General features: G+C 43.3%; 1 protein-coding gene across 1 annotated transcript; it reads right to left on the bottom strand.

The window, feature by feature from the left end:
- Positions 1 to 316: 316 nt before the first annotated feature.
- Positions 317 to 11881, bottom strand: LOC143270566 (disks large homolog 5-like). Its single transcript, XM_076560916.1, has 7 exons — positions 11687 to 11881; positions 9558 to 9717; positions 7880 to 8011; positions 6236 to 6419; positions 2337 to 2452; positions 1290 to 1384; positions 317 to 1122 (listed from the first exon to the last, which is right to left on the bottom strand). The coding sequence occupies exons 1-7, from the start codon at positions 11817 to 11819 to the stop codon at positions 953 to 955; spliced, it is 990 nt and encodes a 329-aa protein (XP_076417031.1). The 5' UTR covers positions 11820 to 11881; the 3' UTR covers positions 317 to 952.
- Between the last annotated feature and the right edge of the window lie 12811 nt (positions 11882 to 24692).

The following is a 24692-nucleotide window of genomic DNA, read 5'->3' as shown; positions in this document are numbered from 1 at the left end:
TTGTTTTTCCCTTTAAATTGGTGTACATGATGATTTCATGAACATGTGTGTACATTGTACCACACTTTACTGGCAGCTAAATATATGATGTCAAGGATACAATATGTCTAGTTTTTCTATTATGTAGTGGGTATCCATGGAGTAGGCTATTCCATCCACATACAAGGTGCCATCCCCCTGTATAGCCCTGAGACCTATGGCTGAGAAATTCTTGTGCAGCCCAAGATTCCTGTAACTGGCTGAGATACATCCAAGCCTGTGAGTTCAGGGTTTACAGCAGTGTGAAACCTCACCTGACTAAAGAAGAGTCTCAGAGTGAAGGTGAAATTGGATTTTACTCATAAAAATACATTCATTTTACTCAATGGGGGCTTTCAAAACAGCGGTCATTATATACAATGTATAGCCTTAGCAAACTATTAAAACAGTGACAAGAATAAAAGAAATAAAAATAATTAACAAAACCTTAAACTAAAATGAAGAAAACCAAAATCTAAAGCATAAATATCGAACATATAAACAAAAAATATTAAGCAAATTCAGGATCCTTTGGAATTTCATTATGGGAGAGCAAATGAGGTGAGGATATAGCTTACTCTCTGCAGTGAATAATCTTCAGCAACATTAGCATATGACATGGCATCAGCTTCAGCACTGCACTAGAGAATCTTATGCTTTGTGTGTGGTCTGTCTGGATGGCAGTGTGATGATAACACAGGCTTCCTTTTCAGATTTCCATCACATAGGTAATCAGCTTGTCAAAGCCCTTGATAGGAAGCTGACAGAAGAACTCTTGCTCACCCACATGTCTTCTTCCATGTTGTTTTGCCCCTCACTGGGGCCATGAGCTGATGGATGTCAGGGTTCTTAGTAAATTGTGTTGTGTCCTCTGAATTTCAGACTATTTCTGATACAATCTTTTCTCTGGGAATAGTGAGCCAATGGATTTGGATCAGACTGTGGCTGGACCGCCTGATGGTAGGTTGATATGTGCCTCACTAGTGAGTTCACAGCTGAAAAGAGGTGGCATTTTCTGAGGAGGCCGTGAACCTGGAGTGTAGAATGTCATGCCTTCAAGGTGTCTCTGGCTTCTTCCAGCCTTCTCAGTTTTCTGAAGAGGTGCTGTCATGGAAAATCGGTAAAGAAAATATGATTCAGAAACAGTTTTGCTTGCCACTGTCAAGAAGAATCAGGGCTTATTCATCCCTAGTAAACAAAAGTTAAGGAAGAAAACACACCCCATGAATACCCTGGCTGCTGGGGATGGGGCTCAATGGTGGCTTACTTGCCTGGAACATAGTGTTTCTGCACCAGCAGCTCCTTCTGCAGGAGGCTCTCTTCCTGGGCTGTGGTCTGCTCCAGTTCCTGCTGGAGGTTTTCAAACCTAGGGGAGGAAGGCAGCTGGGGCACAAGCCTGGTGGGGATCTGCCATGTCAGCTGTGAGCCCCACCACCCCTACTCAGGTAGACAATCCAGCAGTACCTTTCACCTGAGTTCATTCCTTGCTTCACCAAGGGAAAAGGGACAGAGAGCACCTGGGCAGGATTTTTTTTCCCCCAGCTTTTAAAAACTGCTAGAAGTTGAACTGGAAAATACACAATTTGCTGGATTAGAAAAAAACAGCGTATTTCTCCAACAGTCCAAAGACATCATTTTGGAGAAATATCAGTATGTCAATGTCTGAGGCACAGTTCAGGAAAGATGTAGCTGGCCTTGAGTAGACACAGGTGAATGAGAACTTCCTGGAAAACTCTCTGCCCGCCCTCTAGTGGAGCCTACACAGCAATGCAGAGAAGACTCTGGTTATTCCTACAGCTCAGAACCCTGCATAGGGTTAACTTGTCAGCTCCCACTCTGTTTATGACCAAGAATAAATCTTCTCATGGGAAACTGATAAACACTGCAGAGAGACTGCAGTCAGCAGGGATGTGCTGTATGCACATCTGCAAAGGGTGGACACTTATCTCTAAACGTGATGTTCCTGATGGAAAAGATGCAGGGGACACACTTTCCTTCATGATCAATGATCCTCCTTTCCAGGTTTCTGGCTGCCATGAGAATATTCATGGGGAGATCTAATCTAAGAGATAAGATACTCAGAGCATACTAGAGGTCTCAGAAGAGAAGAAGGGGACACAGTCCCCATGAGACCATGGAGAGAGCATATTGTTTCCTGGTCATAATTCTTGTTGACTGAGCCAGCAAAGACACTCTGAGGCGTTCTTTCCCCGCCCGTGGCTGGCAGCTTTGACAATTGACAAAACTCAAAGAGCACGGAGATCCAGGTACAGCGGACCCACTTGGATCCACCTGCTTCTGGAAGCCTGGGCTCCTACCTTATCTGGGACACAGTGAAGTGATGCTGCAGCTTTACTGCCAAGTCCCTTTGCTTGGTGAGCAGCTCCTTCTGCTTCAGCAGGGACTGAAGATTTTCCTCAAGTCTTTGATGTTCCTGTTCATTAGAAGATTTTTTTAGGGGAGGGCATCCTCACCATGTACATAAACATCCACACATACACACACACATTCTATCTGTCTGTCTGTCTATCTATCTATCTATCATCTATCTATCTATCTATCTATCTATCTATCTATCTATCTATCTATCTATCATCTATCTATCTATCTATCTATCTATCTATCTATCTATCTATCTCCAGCACACACATGTATATGGATGCACATATGCAAACACACTACATTCCATCCATGCTTAGTTTCCCAGATGACACTAATAAGAGTAAGAAGAGATCGCCTGAGATACCAGGAAGAAGAAAGTTACCTTTCATTAACATACATCCGCTCTATCCATATTCCAGCCTAGAGTCAGGAAACACAGGATGCTTTGAGCACAAGGATGTAGAGAAGATTGTGTACTTTTACTCGGTTTTGATCATTTTTCAGGTTATTTTTAGTTTATGTGCAGGTGTTCAGCCTGCCTGTGTGTCTGTATAACACATGAATGCCTGTTGATTTGGGAGAAGAACTCAGTGGGCAGATAAGTCAATGTGGTGCTTGCCTTGAAATCCTGTACACACACAGGTGAACACCAGGGTTCCTTCATCTGTAATCTAAGCTCTCCTAGCAAGTTCCCCAGTCTGTGCATTGAAGGCTTAGTTCCCCAGCACAGGACCACTGGATGGCAGTGGACCAGCCCCTTGCTCTCACTCAGTGCTTCCCATCGCCTCCAAGGAGGGCAGCTTCCTCCTAAAGAAGCTCTCTATACCACAGGTTGCCTCCATTTAGGCCCAAAGGAAACTAGAAAATCACTACAATCAGTAGTGTATATTAAACTTTCCTTCAAATAAGAAGATTGTGTCAGAGATTTCTTTGAGTAACAGAAGGTTGAATAACTCACAGCCAAATAATTGCATATATTATTCCAAACTTAACAATATCCCATGGACCACATTGTATGTTTGTACTCATCAATGATGGGTCTCTGAATAGTTGCTAGTTGGGCTGTTCTGATGAGTCCTGCTGAATCCCTGTTGTCCCCTGTTCTCTGTGGACACCACTTTCCATTCTGGAATCAATGCTCCACCCAAAGACTGCAGTTCCACTTTCTGAATAATTGCACATAGCTTCTTCCAGGGCTGCACCATTTTACACAACTAGCAATGTCTGAGAGATCTCACTTCTCCCAACTCTCCATCAGGCTGATTTTAACTCACGATGAAGAAGTTTGGAATAAAAGCAGTTTCTGAGTGCTGCAGACACAACATGGAGTGGGTACTTGAGAGTATGGTGAGCCTAAGCAGTGCCCTGAGACAGCCTCATCTCACACCTCAGCATAGCTGTGGGACTTCTGCTGGGCTGGGATGCAGCCACAAGCACCTCTGCAGTTCAGAATTTTTCTGAGAAAAAAGTCCAGGCCAAGCACCTAGTACCAGGTTAGCTGAAACAAGGTTAGGCAGAGGTGAAAGGAAAATGGCAGCAGGCGATGAGGAGAAAAACAAAACAGGATGCAGGGAAGTCATCAGTGGTCAGCCTCCTTTCACCCAGAACAGAGAGGGACACACCCTCAGGCAGCCTTTGCTGACTCTCAGTAGCCTCTTTCTCACTGTCATGGACCCAATTACTTTGTTTTTCTCCAGAGGATTTCTTTGCAGAGAAGTATTTCTGCCTCTACAAATACCTGAAAAACATTTAGCTTGCATCAATTTTGTGGCCTTGCATGTGTAGTTAGCTGTGTGGACATGCAGAGTGATGGGCAGCTCCACCTGTCCTTTGACTTAGGCAAAGTGGTACTAACCAGATTAGGCATAGTACTTTATCATTGAAATCCATCTCCATCATTCTTAAAGATGTTCCACTGTTCCATGAGAGAGTGAACATACACTTAGAGGTTCAAACACACATTCTCACTCCCCAAACACACACATAAAAACAACACAAACACACACCTTTCTTGAATCCATAAAGGCAAGGAAGAAGACTAGAATGTTGCAGCACCTTTTCTAATCCAGGGAAGGTAGTGGGTCCTCCCTGCTGTCTACAAGCCTCTTAGACCCAGCCACGCTCTTCTGTCCTAGCCTGAACTAATTTCCCTTCCCAGGGAAGTTCTTATCACCAGACTCACTGATCATACAGAGAAGTAACAACCTCTGCACAACTGAGTTGGACCACACAAGACCAAGTACTGGGAGAAAAGGGTGAGGCATGAAGCCTCCCGATAGATACAAGTTGACCCAATATTGTCTCCTCACTAAACTTACCTGGACTCCTCCACAGAAGACATTGACAGCACCAGAGAATGAAAGTCACCCATTGTCATTACCCAACAACTTTTGACCAGATTACAGTGCACATTATATGAAAACAGCCCCAGGTCAGTCAGTAGAAGGCTACTTAAGTCATCCACAGCACTTTTCTAAATTGCAGCACTCCATCCAACTATCAGTTGGAATCTGTCCTAAGACACAGACACATACATGATAGAGTGTGCATCAAAATGTCAGGTTCCATGCTGTGAAGCCAGTAGACAAACCAGAGCTTTCCTGGGAAGTTACCTTTATGCTGTGAAAGAAAAGAAGTCTACTTTTTATTTTTAAAGTAGCTCCATTGTTTGATTTTTGTTATTACAAAAACGTATGAATTCCAAAGCAATAAAAATGTTTAAAAATTTAGAGAAACCAACTAATCCATTCTCTTTCTGACCAAATGAACCATTTAGCAACGAGACGAGACAGAAAAACACAGGATGCTCTACTGTGAGGAGACAGGAGATCCAAAGATCCAGCTTAGTTAGAACAGAAATTTTGAGGTTCAGTGAGAGATCCGGGCTGAAGGGAATAAGGGAGAAAGCAACAGAGGACACTCGATGTCATCATCAGACCTTCCAAAATACTCACAGATGTATGTGCCCTCAGACAGGCACACTCATACACAGACACACACCCTCAATCATCAGTGATCAGAACACAGTGAGGAGGACATCACACAGAATGAGGATGACATTACCAGTTGGATTAATTCTCCTCACACTAGCTGTTATAGGTGAGTCCCACAATTCTGCATCATTTTGGACTAAAAATGCCTGGGAAAGCATGCTGTGTTTCTGCAGTCTATGTTGATGCAGTTGGCTCAAATGTGCCACCCTGACCCCCGCCTCTCATAAGCCCTTGCCACATCCCTGGTCATCCAGTGAGCTTCTGAATGTAAGATCCAGGATGGGAGAACTGGCCAATGCCACTCACAGCAAATAGTAGTGACAAACTGTTAATTTAGTTTCTTGAATTGTGAACCAAGAGCTTGGCCAAGTAAAGAGAACACCATAGCAGTCTGGGAACAAGAGGTTAAAATGCCACACGACACCCAAAAAGATGTCTGTGAGCCAGAGTCATGTGGCTTTTTCAGGGGGCGTTCCTCCTTCCATGCTGTTTCTGCCTCTGATCTCACATGACCCCTGCCAAGCAAATGAGACCCAGACCCTTGACCTGACTCACTCAGATCTCTGTGGTTCCCATCACAGTAAGGCTCCTCCCATACTGACATACAGGTGAGTGGTATATGATTGACCTGTCTCCCTCATTGAACTGTGGCTTCCAGCAGAGCAGTAGGGTTTGCTTGCTCTAAGAGGCTAACTCCCAGAAAGACTTGTGAATGATCACAGAAGTGAACTATTGGATGGGATGGGTCTGTTGGATAAGTGAGTAGATGGTTACATGGGTGTGTGCATATGTGTGTGTATGGTCAGACTGGTGGCCAGGTGGGCCCTGCTGCTTCAACCTACCTGCAGCTGCCTTGTCCAGAGGTCATACATCTTCCCATGGGCCTCCTCACAGAGCCTCTTTGCATCCTCACAGGACTCTTGTAGTAAAATCTGCTCACCCTGCACCTTTTTCTTGTCTTCTAGCAACATTCTCACTTTTTCCTTCAGCTGAGTCTGTTCACTCAGGTGCTGACTGTAGAGGGTGCTGAAATATCACCAAAAATGATGAGCTCCACCTTCATCTGCCACTCTTGCCTCCCAATACCATGATTCCTGCAAGGTCCCATGTCCCCATCCCCAACAGCCCTGGCCTGGAGCCCTCATTAGCCATGGCAGCATCACTCAGGTGCAGGCCAAAGCCAGAGAGTAGCCAAATTCCAGAAAGATTTACATTACTTCTGAAGACCCTGACAGCAAAAGAGATCCATATACCTTTGAAGACTGGATCTCCTACCTCCTGCACATACACCCTGGTGCTTAACTGTTCATGGTATTGGGAAAACATGAGCAGGTAGAGGGAAACCATGCTCTGAGGGAGACAGAAGACCCATCTGGAATACATTCCATCTGTGTGTCCTATGGAAACCAGCTCTGTAAGCTCCTGCCAGAGCCACAGAAACCATGGTGCAAAGTATATTTTCTGTCTAGAGGTTCCAGAAGCTGACCAGGAAAAGTTGGAAGGGGCTCTTCGACTCTTCACACTTAGGAGAACTCAGTCTAGGAGGCACAAATCCATGAGCTATAAGGCAGGCTGCTTGCTAAGAGGTAAACAGACTAGAACTTCAGCCCTCACTTTGGTTCAAAGTTGGAGAAGGGAAGAAGATGCTGTGGGGTGTCTTTCTGTATGCTGTGAATATGTATTGGTCTCATTGGTGCTGTGGGATAGTCTGTATGTCAAATTACTCTGATTGGTCAATAAATAAAACACTGATTGGTCAGTGGCTAGGCAGGAAGAATAGGTGGGACTAACAGAGAGGAGAAGAGAAAGAACAGGAAGGCAAAAGGAGACACTGCAGGGCGCCACCATGACAAGCAGTATGTGAAGATGCCAATAAGCCACAAGCCATGTGGCAAGGTATAAATTTATGGAAATTGATTAATTTAAGCTATAAGAACAGTTAACAAGAAGCCTGCCATGGCCATACAGTTTGTAAGCAATATAAGTCTCTGTGTTTTCTTGGTTGTGTCTGAGCGGCTGTGGGACTGGCTGGTGACAAAGATTTGTCCTGACTGTGGGCAAGGTAGGAAAACTCTACCTACACATTGGTTAATAAATAAGCTGCTTTGGCCTAAGGCACAGCAGGAAGGAGCCAGTCTGGAAAATCCAGGAGAGACAGAGAAGAAAGGCAGAGGTGGAGGAAATGCCAGCTGCAACCCAAGGAGCAAAATGCCAGCAGCCTGGCAATGCAGCTGCTATGTGGGAAAACACAGAATAATAGAATTGGGTTAATTTAAGATGAAAGAGCCAGCTAGTCTGAAATTTAAGCCATTGACCATACAGTTCGTAAGTAATGTGTTCCTCTGTGTGTTTATTTGGGTCATTTGGCTGCAGGAGGCAGGTGGGACAGATTCCTCCTGATAGCAGGTCAGGCAGGACTGGAGAAACTTCAGACAACAAGAAGCCGTCCTTACCAAGTTCTGGACTCCACCCAGACAGGCACTCACCAGGAGATATTGGTCTTCTCACTCAGCTCCATACACTTGTACAAGGCCTCACTAATTTCCTTGGGTAATTTCTTCACATCTGCCATATCCATCTTAGGCTCTGTGTTCTGCATCTCATGATCAGAATTCAGCCTGTGGTAGGGCATAGCCCCAGGAGCAAAGAACTCTGTGAATACAGGCCTCAGGGACCCCAAGAATTAAGGATGTATTTTGCACTACCTTAGCCCACTGGATGTCACACCCTGAATCCTTTGTACTGGGAACTCCTGATGTGCAATAGACTTCCTACCCTGCCCCTGGGCCAGAAAAGGCTGGGTGTCAACAGTAAGGGAGACAGACCTACATGAGCTTCCTCAGTAGGCCTGGAGGAGTAGACTAGCTCTCTATGTAGGCCGACAGGCATGGGCCTACATGAAATCTGTGATGACATTTCCACTGTTGTTAGAATAGAAATGGTTTGTCCTTTCAAGGATATCCAGAACTCATAGTCAGTATTGGTTTGAGTAGGCACTCCATGTGGATGGCTTTATAAAACTCCTAAGGGTATTCCAATGAGGCATCAGGGTGAGCACAAAGACTGAGAACAGTAATGCTGAAAGTGGAGCTCCCTGGTCTCAGCACTTATATCACCTGAAATCTTTGAAACAGGCAAATCCTCAGGCCTACTCTCAATCTCCAACTCACACGATCTGAAGGGACACACACACACACACACACACACACACACTGTAAGGGAGACTCTCAGAGACAGTACAGAACACACTGAGACACCAAATCCTCAGCCCAAAGAGATGCATTCCCCCGCAGGGTAAGCATGGCATTGGGAGCCTGCCTCTGGATCAGCAAAGGCAGACAACACACAGCAGGCTTTTTTCCAACAGTGGGATTTGAAATAGAAAGTTTGAGTCTGTGCTAGGGTGAGTTGCTTAGATCTGATTGGACAGGTTGGCAAGTGTAGGCAGGTAATGAATTTTGATTGTTGGACTTTGGTGTTTAGTTTCAAGAATGAGTCAGTGTCCACAAAAGGGAATGAACTTTGGGAACTAAATCTAGGAATGTAATCCAATGGTTTATCAAGGGAGAGGGAAGTGAAAAGGGCAAAACCTGCCACTGCCATGTTTGCGATGTTTGGGCCCCTTAGAGGGCAATTCACATGCGCACAAATCCACACACAGTTAGGATGTCAAGAAATGTAGGTAGGTGGAATTATCTCACATTATAAGGAACAAGATCAGAGAGGAGCAGGGATGGACACCAGGCCTTTCAGTCACACATAGAAGGAACAAGTAGAACCACCAGGCCCTTCAAGCTGCTCCCAAAGCAACAAGCAAAAATATCTTGTCAAATACAGAGACTCAGGTTTAACTCAGAGCACCCAACATCTCCTACAAGCCAACACCTTTCAAGGCCTCTTGAAATGCATGTTGTGATCTTACACCCTACTGCCCCTCTCTGTGGATTGTGATTCAGGCCACAGGCTCTGGTTTTCATAAGGAGGAAGCAGAAGAGCCTGTGTCCCATCTCACTCTTACAGGCTTCAGTTCTGCCTCTCAGATGCATTCAGGAAAATTTATTTGTGCACGTCACCCTGCAGGTGCAGCTTCCAGTGACCTAAGGACTGCTGAAATTGACACAGTAGTGTCAAGACATTCACCAGAGAACAAGGCATGATGAATACCTGTTGTTCAACTCATTGTTGTAATGGGCCAGGTATTCACGCAGTTCATTCCTGTCATTGGTCATCATCTGTAGCTGAAGTTTCAGTTTATCCACCTGGTTCAGCTGCTGCTCCTGCTCAGTGAGGAAGAAGGGTGTGGATGATGCCTTCCTAGCAGTCCCTGTAGGTACACAAACACATGTGAATTTGTACAGATAAATGGCATAAACCAAGAAGATCATGTGGAGTCCCAAGAGGAGGCCTGAGGAAGATGAAAGGCATGGAACCCAGTGAAGCCCTTAAAGATCAGAACAGCTCTCCATAAGCTGGGCCTCATAAGCCATGTGTCTGTCTCCCATCACTATGGCTAGATATATGCCTCAGGCCTTACTGAAGCCCCTCTGGCCCTGATAGACTTAAGCAAGGCCGGCCATGTTGTTTTGAAATTGTTATCTCATACCTGATGTGATGCAAAAAAGTCCAGGAGTCCCTGGTGCTTTTCACCTCCCAGCCCTGATAACCTGTGTCCACGACTAAAACGATCTGAATGTTTCAGACCTGGGTACATGGATGGAAAGTTTCCCTCCTTCATATTTACATCAGATATAAAGTGCAACAAGATCCCATTCTGATCCTGCATTAGTGGTTCTGTGCCTTCTGTTGCAGACTTTGCCACTCAGAATCAACTGAAGGAGTTTCCTGCACAGCAGCTGCAGCCTTGACCAATCCTGGCCCTCTGCCAACTAACCATCAGGAATCCTCCACCTTGGATCTGCTCTTTAGGAACCCAGATAAGTAGCATAGGCCCATTGCTTCATGATCACAGCTACCAGACCCCATTACTAGAAGGTTCATTTCTAGCCTCACCTCCTTCTTAGGAAACTAGGGCTTTCTCTGCCAATCAGTGTGATCAGTCATATCAACATGTCAATTGGTGAACTCTATAAGCACTTAGTGAATGCCTCAATGGCAGCTGGCATTTCTACAACACTGGTGATTTCACAGGAAATGCCACAGGCTTTCCAGGGTACAATAGAATTTCCAGAGAATGGACTGTTAGGGCCACTGCCAATGGTCATTACCTATCTCATAACAAGCTCTTACATAATTCACAAAAGCCAAGCTGCCCTTTCCAGGAGCCTTTCCTGAGACACAGGGGAAGGCCTTCAGCACCTCCTCCTTCCAATCCCGAGATCTCTCTGACTCATTAGAATCTAGTTCATTCTAATTCAATAGTTCATCATGTGTGGAGAGCAAGACTCACTTTCCACACACCACCCAGGAATGGCTGTTCATCCTGATGATCGCCAGCTAATAAGATGAGAAATTAAGGATGCTAAGAAATTAGCTAAGGACAATGGGGAAGGAAGATCAGTTCCATGACGTGTACAAGCACATTAGAGAAGATCCACTGGGCAGTTACCATGTATGGGAATGGTGAAGGATTATGTGGGTCCTGTCGGAACAATGATGAGTCACATAGGAAATGATGCAACTTTTGCCAAAACCTCCAGCAGAATACATTCCAACCATCATGATGTTAGCAGAGGTGTTATCAGCCATTGAAAGGTATGACTGAAACTACCTAAGGACTGGGCATCCCCAGGTGAGCTTTCAGTCACCAAGAACAAATACTTACAGGAAGAGTCATGTCCCAGTCCTGTACTCAAGGTAGAGGAAAGAGGACTGGCTAGTGAGAGGGCAGGAACTCAGAAACCTTAGGGGTCACTGACATGCAGCAATATTTGGTAGCTCCTGCCCTGCGAGTGGTTGTTATTTAAAATGTGAGACTCTCTAGCTCTGGCCAGGGGACTTTACTTTCCCGGTTATTAGTGACACACACCAAAAGAAATCCAGTGTGGGTGAAGTGCAGGGCTGGAACTGAAACCTCTTTAGTCCCTCTGTGCTTCCTTCCCACTCAGAGTGAAAGCAGAGGGCCCTCAACAGAGTAGCTTCAAACTTGACCATCCCTGGCTCTCTACAAACTAACCATGCAAATTCCTCAATTCTGGGTCTGCTCTTGAAGAACTCAGAGGACCAGGATAGGCCCATTGCTTCTCAGAAACTCTCCCCTCCTAAGCACCCCTCCTGGAAGGATCATCTGAAGCTTTCCTCCTTCAGGAGCTCCTCATCCCTTAACCAGGACTCACTGCGCTTTCTCCAGAACCATTTGTTTCTTGATGTATAACATGGAGACTGAAGGCCATCTTCCTTCTGCCTCCCTCTGATCTCCCTGTGCTCGCCATCCTGTCTCCCAAGAATCCTGTTCAGTCTAGTCAGCATGTCTGTAGGTGAAACACGAGACACTGCACAAATGCCCCAATGACAGTTGGTGTTGCCACAACACTGGTGACATCACATGGAATGCCAGGGCTCTCAAGGAGACAGTAGAATGTCCATGTGCTGATGTCACATGGTCTAGCTGTTACATCCCTGCTACCTACCTCACCCAAAAGTGACTGGAAACCAAGCTGCCATTTCCCTGAGCCTCTGTGGTCACAATGGAAGCTTTTAGGTAGATCCTCCTTTTAAAGTCAGAAAGCTAGCTTTCTGCTTCATTATAAACTTTATCTAAGTGGGCCGGGTGGTAGTGGCGCACGCCTTTAATCCCAGCACTCGGGAGGCAGAGGCAGGTGGATCCCTATGAGTTCGAGGCCAGCCTTGACTACCAAGTGAGTTCCAGGAAAAGGCCCAAAGCTACATAGAGAAACCCTGTCTCAAAAAATAAAAAAAAAAGAAACTTTATCGAAATGAAGTTGCATTTCATATATTTCCTTTTTTCCCTAAATACTCTGTTTATATTCTCGTACCTTAAACCATTTTATCTTAGATGCCATATAAACTTTATTTGTATTCAAATCTTATTTAGCTTTAATGTTCCATATTTTTATATCTTAAGCTACTTCCCCAGGTCGAATACAGAATGTATTCAATCTTTCATTACATACTTAACCCTTTAAATTTTTATAAGCATATTACATCTTAAAATACCCCTTTTTCTATTTAATTCATTGAGTTATCCTCTGCTTGAAATTTGATCCATTTTTTTCTTATCTTAACCAAAAATAATTTTAACCAATTCTCTTAAATGATGGCTAGTATTTGTAACCATGCACAGAATGAAGCATGCCCCACCTCACTGTAATAGTGCAAATAGCCCATCGTAAAGGATGAGGGCACCATCATGTTGTTCCACAATGCATATATGCTTGTTTCCATACAACACACACAAATATGTGTCCACATTCATACATTTAAGATCATGTGTTTATCTACACAATTGCATGTGCACACACACACACACACACACACACACACACAAATATACTTTGAAATTGAATTAAATGTACAATAAATTGGCATAACAAAAAATCAAAAAGAAACAAACTTTTTGTATTGGCATGCATGTGTATGGTATGCATAGCTATGAGTATAGTTATGTTCATGATTTATAAGTATCTATATGGTATACATACTGTGTAGAACCATATCTAACTGCATATACATGTGTATATAAATATAAAGATAAACTGAGATCCCAACTCCCAGACACCAGCCAAGGAGGCAGCAGAACTTTCTGAGTGCCCGGATTGCTGTGTTGGCTCTTTGCTGCCTCAAATCTGAGTGCCTGTTATATTTTTTTTGGAAAGGCATCATTTTTTAATTCACAACTAAGGCACTGTATTTGCCTTATTAGAAAAGATGTAATATGTGACTTTCAAAAAGCAGAAAGATGAGAAATAAACTTTGCTATCAGTATCTAGAAATGAATATTAAAACTTCCTTCGATGCTTTTTTCTATACCTGCATATCATTTCAGTAGTTTAATATTAATCCTATATTTTAATTTTTTTCTGTATTTAATTTTTCTCCCCTGAATAATGCAGTGTTCAATATATACATATAAGTGATGAGGTATCATTTTCCATGATGGTAGTGGCCACTGCTGTCTCTATCTAAAACATCTTCTCGTTGCCTAGAAGTCGAGTTGTTAATTTCTTCATGTACTAGTTTATGGTTCTGTATAGACTTAGGAAACATTTATTACACTAGGCTTTGGAGACACAGAGGTAACTAGGGTGAGTAGCATGGGAAGGAGATGGTGGGGGGGCTGTCTGCATGCGTTGGGTGAGTTTTAGTTAAATGGGTAAAAGATCACATCTGAAGTAATAGGAGACACAAAGACAGAACACAAAGAGAAAGGTATTTCTGACTCTGCACGCTGCTACTCAGTGTAGAACAACAGATCAGCTCTTCCCCACTGCATGACACATGGCTGTCCCAGATTTCCACTTAGCAAGGTGAATTGATTGACCTGGGCTTGCTCTGCAGTGATGTATGTCTACATAGAGGATACTGGTCTAAAAGCATTTGTAACAAATACACCTAAATGTACAAACCCTTACAAGATATTCTGCTTCTGAGCTGGTCTATGTAAGAGATCCATGCCCAAAGGGTGGTCCAAAAGTAAAATTCTTTTTTGAGTCCATTGATCTCTGTGATTATGTTGGATACATACTGTCTTAGTTAGGGTTTCTATTGCTGTGAAGGGACACAATGACCACAGCAACAATTATAGAAGAAATCATTGAACCTGGAGGCTTACAGTTTCAGAGGTTTAGTCCTTTATGATCATGGCAGGACATGGAGGCATGCAGGCAGACATGGTGCTGGAGAAGGAGCTCCATCTTGATCCCACAGGCAACAAATGTGCTCTGAGACACTAGGCATGGCATGAGCATAAGAGATCTCAACAACCCCCTACCCACAGTGACATACATCCTCCAACAAGGCCACACTCTCTCCAACAAAGCCACACCTCCTAATAGTGCCACTCCCTGTGTGCTTATGGGAGCTTCTTATATTCAAATTAACAAACTTGCAAGATATCCTTAGAAGGCATAATAAAACTGTATTTTGGTGGTGCTAATAGAAAATGGTTTGTAGAGGAGAGCACATTTTTTTTTAAATGGAGAATGTTATCATTTGGTTCTACCTATTTTTGGATCTACCTATCTTAGTTTCCTTTATGGAGACTCCAGAACAAAACAGAGATTAACAAGAGAAAAGCATGAACACTCACCTAGTACAATCTTTCACAACACAACTCTTCCTAAGGATCAAGCACCCCCAACAAATGCTTAGACCTGAGATTTTTTTTCAAGATTGTTTTCATTAAGAATTAATTGTCATTATATAGACTATACTTTGCTTAAGAAGTAATGCTCAAATATGCATATTTTCATGTAATACTAAGTGAATATGATACTTTACAATTAAAAGTCAGGTATTTTAAATGTGCATTAATAGCAAAATTTTGGACTTCACTTAATCAGTATCAAATTATTTAATCATAAAAGCATATAGTATTGATGTGATCAAGGGAGATGGGAGAAGTTGAACACAGCATCATCAGCTGCCATCCATCCCCACCTCACTCTCATATGCCCTGGGGAGTATCTAACCATGAATCCTGGACCCCTGTGTACCCAACCAGGCACCAGGCTCATTTAGAGAGGTCCCTCTTAGACCCAACTTAATGAGCTTCCAGCTATCAGAGGGAAGGATGGAAAGAGGTAACTCTCACCCAAACTGATGATGTGTATGGAGGATATAAGAGAAGCTGTTACCCCGTGCATGCCTGCATGGTCTTAGAAAATGGCACATTGCCTGGTCTATGCCAGCCCTAGCCAGCCTTCCAAGCCTGAAAGCCAAGAATAAAGTCAAGACATGAACGTCTCACTAGTGCCTCAAGTCTCAATAGAATGAGCAAGCAAACAGGAGTAGTCCATCCCCAAGAGTCCCCATGCCTCCACCAAAGGGTAGACACCACAAGCTTCACAGACTCCTCCAAAAATTGTCCCAAGTGACATCCAGCAGCCCCAGAACACTCCTTAGTTTAGAAGTGGAGTAACTTCCCAGACACAGGTCAGAGTGACCCATGGAGCCAATGGAGATGGTAAAAGTGCATCAGTCATGCTGTGGGGATGATCTCAAGAGAAATTACTGGCACTGCACATATATAGAGACCAGGACAAGTCTACCAAAGAAAGGAAGCCTTCCAAACACTTATCTGGTCTCAAATCAGGCTTCTGTCCCCAAATTCTACAATGTGTAGGGACAGAAGAGCACATGGCCCCAGAAGTGATGGACCCTTACTATAGATTTCATTATGGTCCTGATCCCTAGGGTGGGCTACAGCCTTCCTGTTCACCAGAGTTCCTTCCTTACCACAGAATGATGCCTTTATGTATTCCACATATTTCCCCAAACCCCTACCCTTCACACCTTGGGGGTCTTCCTTGATATTTACCTCCTGGTGAGTCCAGTCATTTCAACCATGTGGCATGGCATTGAGCCCTGGGCATGCACCATGGCTCAGGGCACACACTGTGCCTTTTAGAGCATGTAGTAGACCTGAGAGTTTATTCCTGATTTGATGGAAAGTGGAATGTTATGAAATGTGTGTCAAAATGAAAGCAACATGAGTCAAGCAGATGAATGGCAAATAGTGAGGGCTTTTGGATCATATCCTCTCTGTGTGCCTTCATCAGTCTTCAGATATGAGGCTGCACCTTTCCTCCATGGAGGGACATGTGGTGCTTCTGACTGCTTCAGGAAATTGTCAGGAAGTCCTTCCTAGATTTTATGAGCAGTTTCAGGGGAAGATCTGAGTTCTTCCTCACATTCATTCATCCACTCAAATAATTTCCTATGTCAAGCCCCATGTTTTGAGATGGCATATTCTGAGTGCCATCAAGTATGAAATAAAGCCAAAGGTCTGGGTATAATTAATGACTGTGTTTATATCATGTTCTGTGCATGTCATTTTGCATCAACTTTTCAGTAATTCTTGTTTTAAAATATTTAGTGATTGAAATATAGAAGACAATTCATCTAACTGGAATGTTTTTCACTAAGTCTTTGAGACTTTGGTATTCTAAAATGAGCAGTAACCATGAAGGATGTTTAACTTATGAAGTGCCTTGGAAATTTTGACCCTTGTAAGAATGTTGCATTTGGTTAAGTTTGTTGTGATTGCTGTAACTGGTTAAATGCTGAAGCCTGAACTGTCCACAGGGGTCTCCAGAGCACTACTGATGACCAATAGCCTTAGACCTGAGAAGTGCAATAGGAACACAGGACAGACTCTCAAAAGCACAATGCCAAGAAGAACATGACATTTCATTGACTCATTCTGGAACCTTCCTCGGTACTTTTTCATATCCACTGGTGGTTTCCAGTGAACTCACTTACCTGCATGGCAGAGTAACTTCACTTGTGCCTTTTCCCATGAATTACTCTGGACCAGCAGTTTCTGCAAGCTAGACACACAGCAAACCTCCTCCCACCAAGAATTCTTACATCTAGGGTGAGCTCTTATTGAGAGTATCATTCATTTGAAACAAAATTCTGCACAAAATTTTAACAATGTCCTTTAATATTAAAATATTCTCTAAGTTTCAGAACTACAAGAAAACCCTCTAAGGCAGAAAGCCATGAGTCAATCATGAAAAGTACCAGGGAAGGGCCAATGAGATGGCTAGATGGGTGGAAGGAAAGAGCTGACTCCTCCTAATTTGTTCATTGACCTCCATATGAACAGATGACAAAATAGCATGGCATGTATTATATGTTCATTCTCTCTCTATTGAATGTATGTATGTATTTCTCTGTCTCCAAATAAGTAAATAGATAGATGTTATTATTTTAAATACCAATCAGAAGATTTCCATACACCCATCATATGAAATAATTAATTTTTAAAATAATGAAAAAGATTGCATGCAGCTCACAACTGTTTGCAACTTCAGTTCCAGAGGTTATGACACCCTCCCACAGGCATACATGAAGACAAAACACCAATGTATAAAAAATAATGAGTAAACGATTAAATATTTGTAGGAGCTAGTGGGGTCAGGAGCCCCACAAGCATCCCACAGAACTATGTAACCTAGGCTCATAGTGACTCAGAGACTGAACCACCAACCAGGGAGCATGCATGGGACTGATCTGTGTCCTCTGCATGTATTTTACAGTGTGACTCCTAACAGTGGGAGCAGGGCTTGTCTCTAATGCCTGCTTCTGGGACCCATTCCTCCTACTGAATTGCTATGTCCTGCATTAATGTAAGAAGTCATGCCTAGTCTCACCACAACTTGATATAACATGGCAGGCAGATATGCACAGGAGGCCTGCCCATTTCTGAAGAGAAAAATAGAAGGAGGACTAGATGGGGAACAGGAAGAGTGGAGGTGGGGGGAGGGACTGAGAGGAGAGGATGGAGGGGAAATTTTGGTTAAGATGTAAAAACAAAAATAAACAAATAGATAAAAACATTCATTCCAAAATAGGGAGAATATTATCATATTTAAATTTGACATACTAAATGCATGTACCTCAAGGTACATTGCCACTTATTCTAACTTTATAAAGGGTTTGCAGTTGTACATAATAGTTAGGTAATATTAGGCATACTTTTGAGCTGGTCTAATACATAATGTGGTTGCATTGTACTTGGAATAATTACATCATGTTTAGGCATTATTAGGACCTTCTTATTGTTTTACATTTGGAAATTAATCATGTCATAAACAGATATAATTGTGTTTCAAGTTGACAAGGGTGCAATTGTGATAGCTATTTTTGTTTGTCAAATTTATTACATCTGGAATTAACTAACAGCCAAAAGTGGAAGGGCATGTCTGTGAAGTATTTTTGTTAATTAGAAAAGAGAAGATTCACATGTAATCCTATTTTTGCAGTATGAAGAATTCCTTTATCTGGATATTGATGGGGAAAGAAATGCCTTTACCTCAGATATTTTGAGCCAAAATCCCCACCTGTAATCTCAGCCAGGCCTTGTGCTGGAAGCCCATATACAGAAATGGAAGAAGGGGCTTTTGCTCTTTAGCTGCTTGCTCTTACCTTGCTACCAAGTCCATGCCTTCACTGGCATTGGAGCCAACTCCTTTGGGATTCCAGACTATACTGCTGATGGGCTGAGACATCAAGCTGAGCAACTCCTGGATTCAAGGACTTTGCCCTCATAGCCAGCCAAATTTCAATTAGCTGAACCACAGCCTCTAAGTCATTCTAAAATATAGAACTCAGGACCTCTGGAAGAACAGCCTGTGCTCTTAAACTCTGAGCCATCTCTTCAGCCCGGGTTTTTTTGTTTTTCCATATGAAGTTAAGTATTGTTATTTCCAAGTCTGTGAAGAATTGTGTTGGGATTTTGATGGGAATTGCACTGAATCTATTGATTACTTTCTGTAAGATTACCATTTTTAGTATGTTAATTCTACTTATACCTGAGCCTGGGAGATCTTTGCATTTTCTGATATCTGCTTTGATTTCTTTTTCAGAGACATAGTGTTCTTATCATACAGGTCTTTCACTTGATTAGTTAGAGTTACCTCAAGGAATTTTGTATTATTTGTGGCTATTGTAAAGGGTGATGTTTCTCTGATTTATTTCTCAGCCCTTTTATCTTATGTATATAGGAGGGCTACTGATTTTTTTTGAGTTAATCTTATATCCTGCCACATTATTAAAGGAGTTTATCAGGTGTAGGAGTTTCCTGGTAAAATTTTTGGGGCCACTTATGTATACTATCATATCATCTGCAAATAGTGAAACTTTGTCTTCTTCCATTCAGTTTGTATCCCCTTGATCTCCTTTTGTTGTCTTATTGCTCTAACTAGAACTTCATGTACTATATTGAATAAATATGGCAAGAGTGGACAGCCTTGTGTTCTTCCTGATTTTAATGGAATTGCTTTGAGTTTATCTCCATTTAATTTGATGTTGGCTGTCAGCTTTCTGTAACTTACCTTTATTATATTTAGGTATGTTCCTTGTATTCCTGATCTCTCTAGAACCTTTATCATGAAGGGGTGTTGGATTTTGTCAAAGGCTTTTTCAGCATCTAATGAGATGACCATATAGATTTTTTTCTTTCAGTTTGTTTATATGGTGTATTACATTAACAGATTTTTGTTTGTTGAACCACCCTTGTATCCATGAGATGAAGCCTAGTTGGTCATGGTGGATATTTTTTATGTGTTCATGGATTCAGTTTGCCAGTATTTTATTGAGTATTTTTGTATCAATGTTCATGAGGGAGATTGGTCTGTAATTTTCTCTCTTACATCTTTGTGTGGTTTGGGTATCACAGTAATGGTAGATTCATAAAAGAGTTTGGTAATGTTCCTTCTGCCTATGTTGTATGGAACAATTTGAAGAGTATTGGAATTAGCTCTTCTTTGAAAATCTGGTAGAATTCTGCACTGAAACCATCTGGTCCTGGGCTTTTGGGGGGAGAATTTTAATGACTGCTTCTATTTTCTTAGGGGTTGTTGGTCTATTTAAATAGTTCACCTGGTTTTGATTTAACTTTGTTATGTGGCACTTATTCAGTAATCGTCCATTTCTTTTAGATTTTCCAGTTTTGTGGAGCACAGGTTTTTGAAGTATGACCTGATGATTCTCTGGATTTCCTCATTGTCTGTTGTTATGTCTCCCTTTTCATTTCTGATTTTGTTATTTTGAATGCTTTGTCTCTGCCTTTTGGTTAATTTGAATAAGGGCTTGCCTTTCTTGATTCTTTTCAAAGAACCAGCTCTTTGTTTCCTTGATTCTTTTATTGTTCTCTTTGTTTCTATTTCATTGATTTCAGCCCTCAATTTGATTATTTCCTGGCATCTATTCCTCAGCTTTTAAGTGTGTTGTTAAGTCACTAGTATGAGATTTCTCCATCTTCTTTATGTCGGTATTTAGTGCTATGAATTTTCCTCTTAGCACTGCTTTCATAGTGTCCCATAGGTTTGGGTATGTTGTACATTCATTTTCATTGAATTCTAGAAAATGTTTAATTTCTTTCTTCATTTCTTCCTTGACCCATTGGTGATTTGTTTGGGCATTATTCATTTTCCATGAGATTGTAGGCTTTCTGTAAATTTTGTTGTTGTTGAAATCTAACTTTAAGCCATGGTTGTCTGGTAAAATACAGGAGGTTATTCCAGTTTTGTTGTTGTTGTTGTGTTGTTTTGTTTTGTTTTTGTATGTGTTGAGATTTGCTTTGTGATCCAGCATGTGGTTAATTTTAGAGAAGTATCCATGGGGTGCTGAGAAGAAGGTATATATATTCTTTTGTGTTAGGGTGGAATGTTTGGTAGATATCTGTTAAGTCCATTTCAGTCATAACTTCTGACAAAGTAGGTCTTTTCTCATAACTTCATAACTTTATAACAAAAGAGGGCTTTCCTCCTCTTGTGATGTTCCGGGAGGGACTGAGGAAGAAGGAAGAAGTTGCTGAAGCCCAAGGAAAAGGGTGGCCAGCTGGATGGGACCAGGACTAAGCTCTGGGGATTAAAGGGAGGTCTTGGCAGACTCGGGATGATTCTGCCAGTACACTGGTCACTATCATTCACAGGACCCTCTCCTGTTAACGCTTTCCCTTACCCAGAGTCTTTTCTCAACCCCACCCAGCACCCTCACGAGAAGCCTTTCCATAATTGCTTGAAACCCAAGGCTGCTCCAAGGCGTCAGTACCCCTTTGCCAGCAAATTCCTGGTGTAGGCGCCCCAGCCCTGCAGCAGAAACACTCACCCTCTCCTGACAGAGCTCCAAAATCACAAATATAAATTTGCTGTTCTTGAAAAAGCTGTGGAAGCCTATGACGTGTTGATGTGCGAGGCTGCGGTGAATGGAAATCTCTGTGGACAGCTTCTCCTTCTGGGAGGGCAAGAGAAAAGACTTAGGCACGATCTTGGCTGTGAACGACTCCTTTGTGTCTGGGTCTGAGATCTCAAAACATTTCCAATCCTCCTTTATCAGAAAGCGGCCCCTTACATACTGGTGCCTGCTGAGTGGGTCCACTAAGACCTCCGGAATCTCCTTCAGCAGTGGGGCAGCCACTGGGTCCCTGGGAACTGCATCTCCCTGGACCCTGGCTTTCCGGAGGTCGGCTGGTGCTCAAGCCAGCTTTCCAGCTTTGTCTGCTGCATCCATGCTCCTGATTTGCTTTGCTCCCCCTGGAATTCAAACAAGGCACTGGGAATCTTTCAAAGGCCTGCCTGCCTGTTGCTGAATGGCCACAGGAATTTATAAAGAAGCCGCCTGGCACTCTGCGTCATGTGAGTGCTCTATGGCACAGCTCCCTTTAAAACCTGCATCTTGTGAGCAAGAAACTTGCTGGGCAGGGACTTGAGGACTGAATGCACGTGGGATAGCCTGGGAAACCAAGAACTAATTGGATATGTGGAGATCGACAGCTGGACTGGATTCAGTCCTGCTGTCTGCCCGTGTGGTCCACCTGTGCCTCATTGTCCTCTGAGGATCTTACACCTTCCTCTGGCTTCAAAGTGGCTTCTGGGGATTCCAACACACAGAAGGTGCCCTGCCTGCTGAGCTGTCTCTCCATCAACCCCACCCTTTAAACTTTTAAATAATTTATTTTTTAATAATTTATTAATAAAAAACTGTCGTGCTAAGTTGCCTAGATAGGCTTTCTACTTAGCAGCCCTGCTTCAGCCTCTATATGCTCATATTACAGGAGTATGCCACCACTCTTGGGTTATTTAAACTTCTCATTGAAATACAGTGTGTTTATAGAAAAATGGACACATACTGTATAAAGAGTATCCAGACTGAAAAAGAAGGCACTACCAACATCCAAAAGTCCCCCGTGACTGCTGTTGGGCCCTGGGAACCACCCCTAGAAATGTACTCTTCTAGTCAGAGGACTGGACAGGTATTAGGCTTGGCTGCTGTGGTTTGTCAAAAGGTTGCAAAGCAAAAACAACACAGAAAAAGGCGGCATGGAACAAGCTCCGAGGACGGCAGGGGCCGCATTCATCTGCTCTTTTCTATACACAGCAGCATTTTCCATGAATGCTCACGGAGATGGATGTACAGAGGAGCCATGCAAAGAATCTGCTCAAGAAACACATTTCACGTGGAGATGCACACCCACAGTGTCATTTACTCAGGAGGCCCAGGCAGGTGTAACATTTGAACTCCGGTCTTTAAGATCATCCTGGGCATCATAGTAAACACCAGCCTCAAAAAATACACATGATAAACTTAGTGTTGAAATACATTTTTTCTTCCTATTGTATGTTTCTTCCCTAGCCTAGGGATGAAGGTCAATGGGTCAGTTGTTTACCTAGCGTGCACATGGTCCTGGGTGCCATCCTCAGCACTCACACAATAGGGCATGGTATAGCTAGAGTTTTCCTGCCTTGTCCACAGTCAGGACAAATCTTTGTCACCCGCCAGTCTAGATGAGATACTTTGATGAAGGTGGAACTTGCTGCCTCCTTTCAAAATTATCCCAGCATAAAATCATTTCTTATCTTGGCAACTGATTCAACAACACTTTTGTTGGGATTTTGCCAAGCTTCAGCTGCATGACCGCACATGCACAGTTCAGGAGCTATGCAAGGGGTCTGGGGTCTTGTGTCTTAAGTCACCAGTGTGCACTCATGATTATGTATGTGCAGAGTGGTCAAGCAATCTAGCATGCATGATGTAGCTCTGTAAGCTCACCTGCACCTTAAAGAACCAGACACAGACCCCACCCCCCTCTCTATCTGTTCTGTTCTCTCTCTTCACCTCTCTCTCCCTCTCTCTCTCTCTCTCTCTCTCTCTCTCTCTCTCTCTCTCTCTCTCTCTCTCTCTCCTTCCCCAGGCCTGGTTCTCTTGTTCCCCCCTAACTCTTTCCTAATAAAGCTCTGATACTGATACTGGAGTTTGTCCTGGCCATGACCTTTCCTCACAGGAACCATCGCTGGTAACCAGTGCAGATTATCATTATTACAACCTTCAGGATCAACAGTGACCCTGATGGAAGACAGAGGAGGCACAACTTGAGAAGCCTCACAGTAAGACTAAAATAAAATCTGTTTTCCTGGACACAAACTATTTTCCTCCTTTCTCTTCTACCTGACAGTTCTTATCTTAAAAATGATAAAATCACTTAAACATATGCTTTTGTTATTTCTCAGCCATGAGTCACTAAGCCATTTTACATGCCGAATGTTTACCAAACTACGTGGGCATGTGAAGGATAAGGGTGCAGTCCCGCTGATGCAAGCTCCCTGTTCATGCTGAGTCACAGGAATGCCAAACTGATGACCGGATACAAAATCAACATTGTTATTGGGTACCGCTTCCTCACTGGGATAAACACAGCCAGTTCTGTGGAATAGAAGTCAACTCTAATCTAGCTGTCTGTAGAATTGACTTGACTAGGGTCCCTGTCTGATACCAGCAGCTGTATGATTTTGAGAAATCTGGTTGTCTTTTTTTTTTTTTTTTTCGAGACAGAGTTTCTCTGTGTAGCTTTGCGTCTTTCCTTGAACTCACTCTGTAGACCAGGCTGGCCTCGAACACACAAAGATCCGCCTGCCTCTGCCTCCCAAGTGCTGGGATTAAAGGCGTGTGCCACCACTGCCCGGCTCTGGTTGTCATTTTAATTTTCTCCTCTTTGCAATAAAGCAGAGCTATCTGGTGGCCTCCCAGAGGACCAAATAGGTTTTCTGCTAAGGTAAGAGGATGTGAGGCTAGGTCAGTAAGATGAGGTAAGGTGAGACAGAACAAGATGGTAGGTGTGCAGCTCTGGCCATAAGGCCTCCCTCTGTAACTTATGAGCGTCCCACTTGTCCTGTGCTGAGGTGGGAGTCTGAGATGTACAGACCCCAGTTGAGGGGCTCTACAATATCTGTCCCTTTGAAACACTGCAGACCTTTCCCACCAAAGCCACATCCCACCAGACAATGCCAGCCTCCAAATAGAGCCACATACAACACATCCAATCATAAATGGCATGTGAGGCTTAAGCCTGCCCCTGAAGCCCTCTGGCCCAATGAGCATCCGGGCAGAGACTCTAAACCTCCCCCATTCCACCTTGGTCTTCCTGCCTGGAACATTGAGCATGCTCAGACTTGAGGTCGTTAAGGAACTGCTGAGGAGCTGCTGGGCCGTTGTGGAGGGGGTCTGTGGAGTTCATCTGGTGAGGGCAGTCCCAGACCAGGGTGGCCAGGGTCTCCTCAGAGTCTGGACTTTTTCACAGCCCCTGTTCTGGGGAGGCTGAGGTGAAGACAAACCTGCCTTCTTGATAGCAGTGTCCTCTTAGACCAGGTCTAGTGA

This window comes from Peromyscus maniculatus, chromosome 23, assembly GCF_049852395.1.
Source record: "Peromyscus maniculatus bairdii isolate BWxNUB_F1_BW_parent chromosome 23, HU_Pman_BW_mat_3.1, whole genome shotgun sequence".
Classification (NCBI taxonomy): Eukaryota; Metazoa; Chordata; class Mammalia; order Rodentia; family Cricetidae; genus Peromyscus; species Peromyscus maniculatus.
Note: the sequence above shows the minus strand (reverse complement) of the source record. Positions and strands in the feature narration are given on the sequence as shown.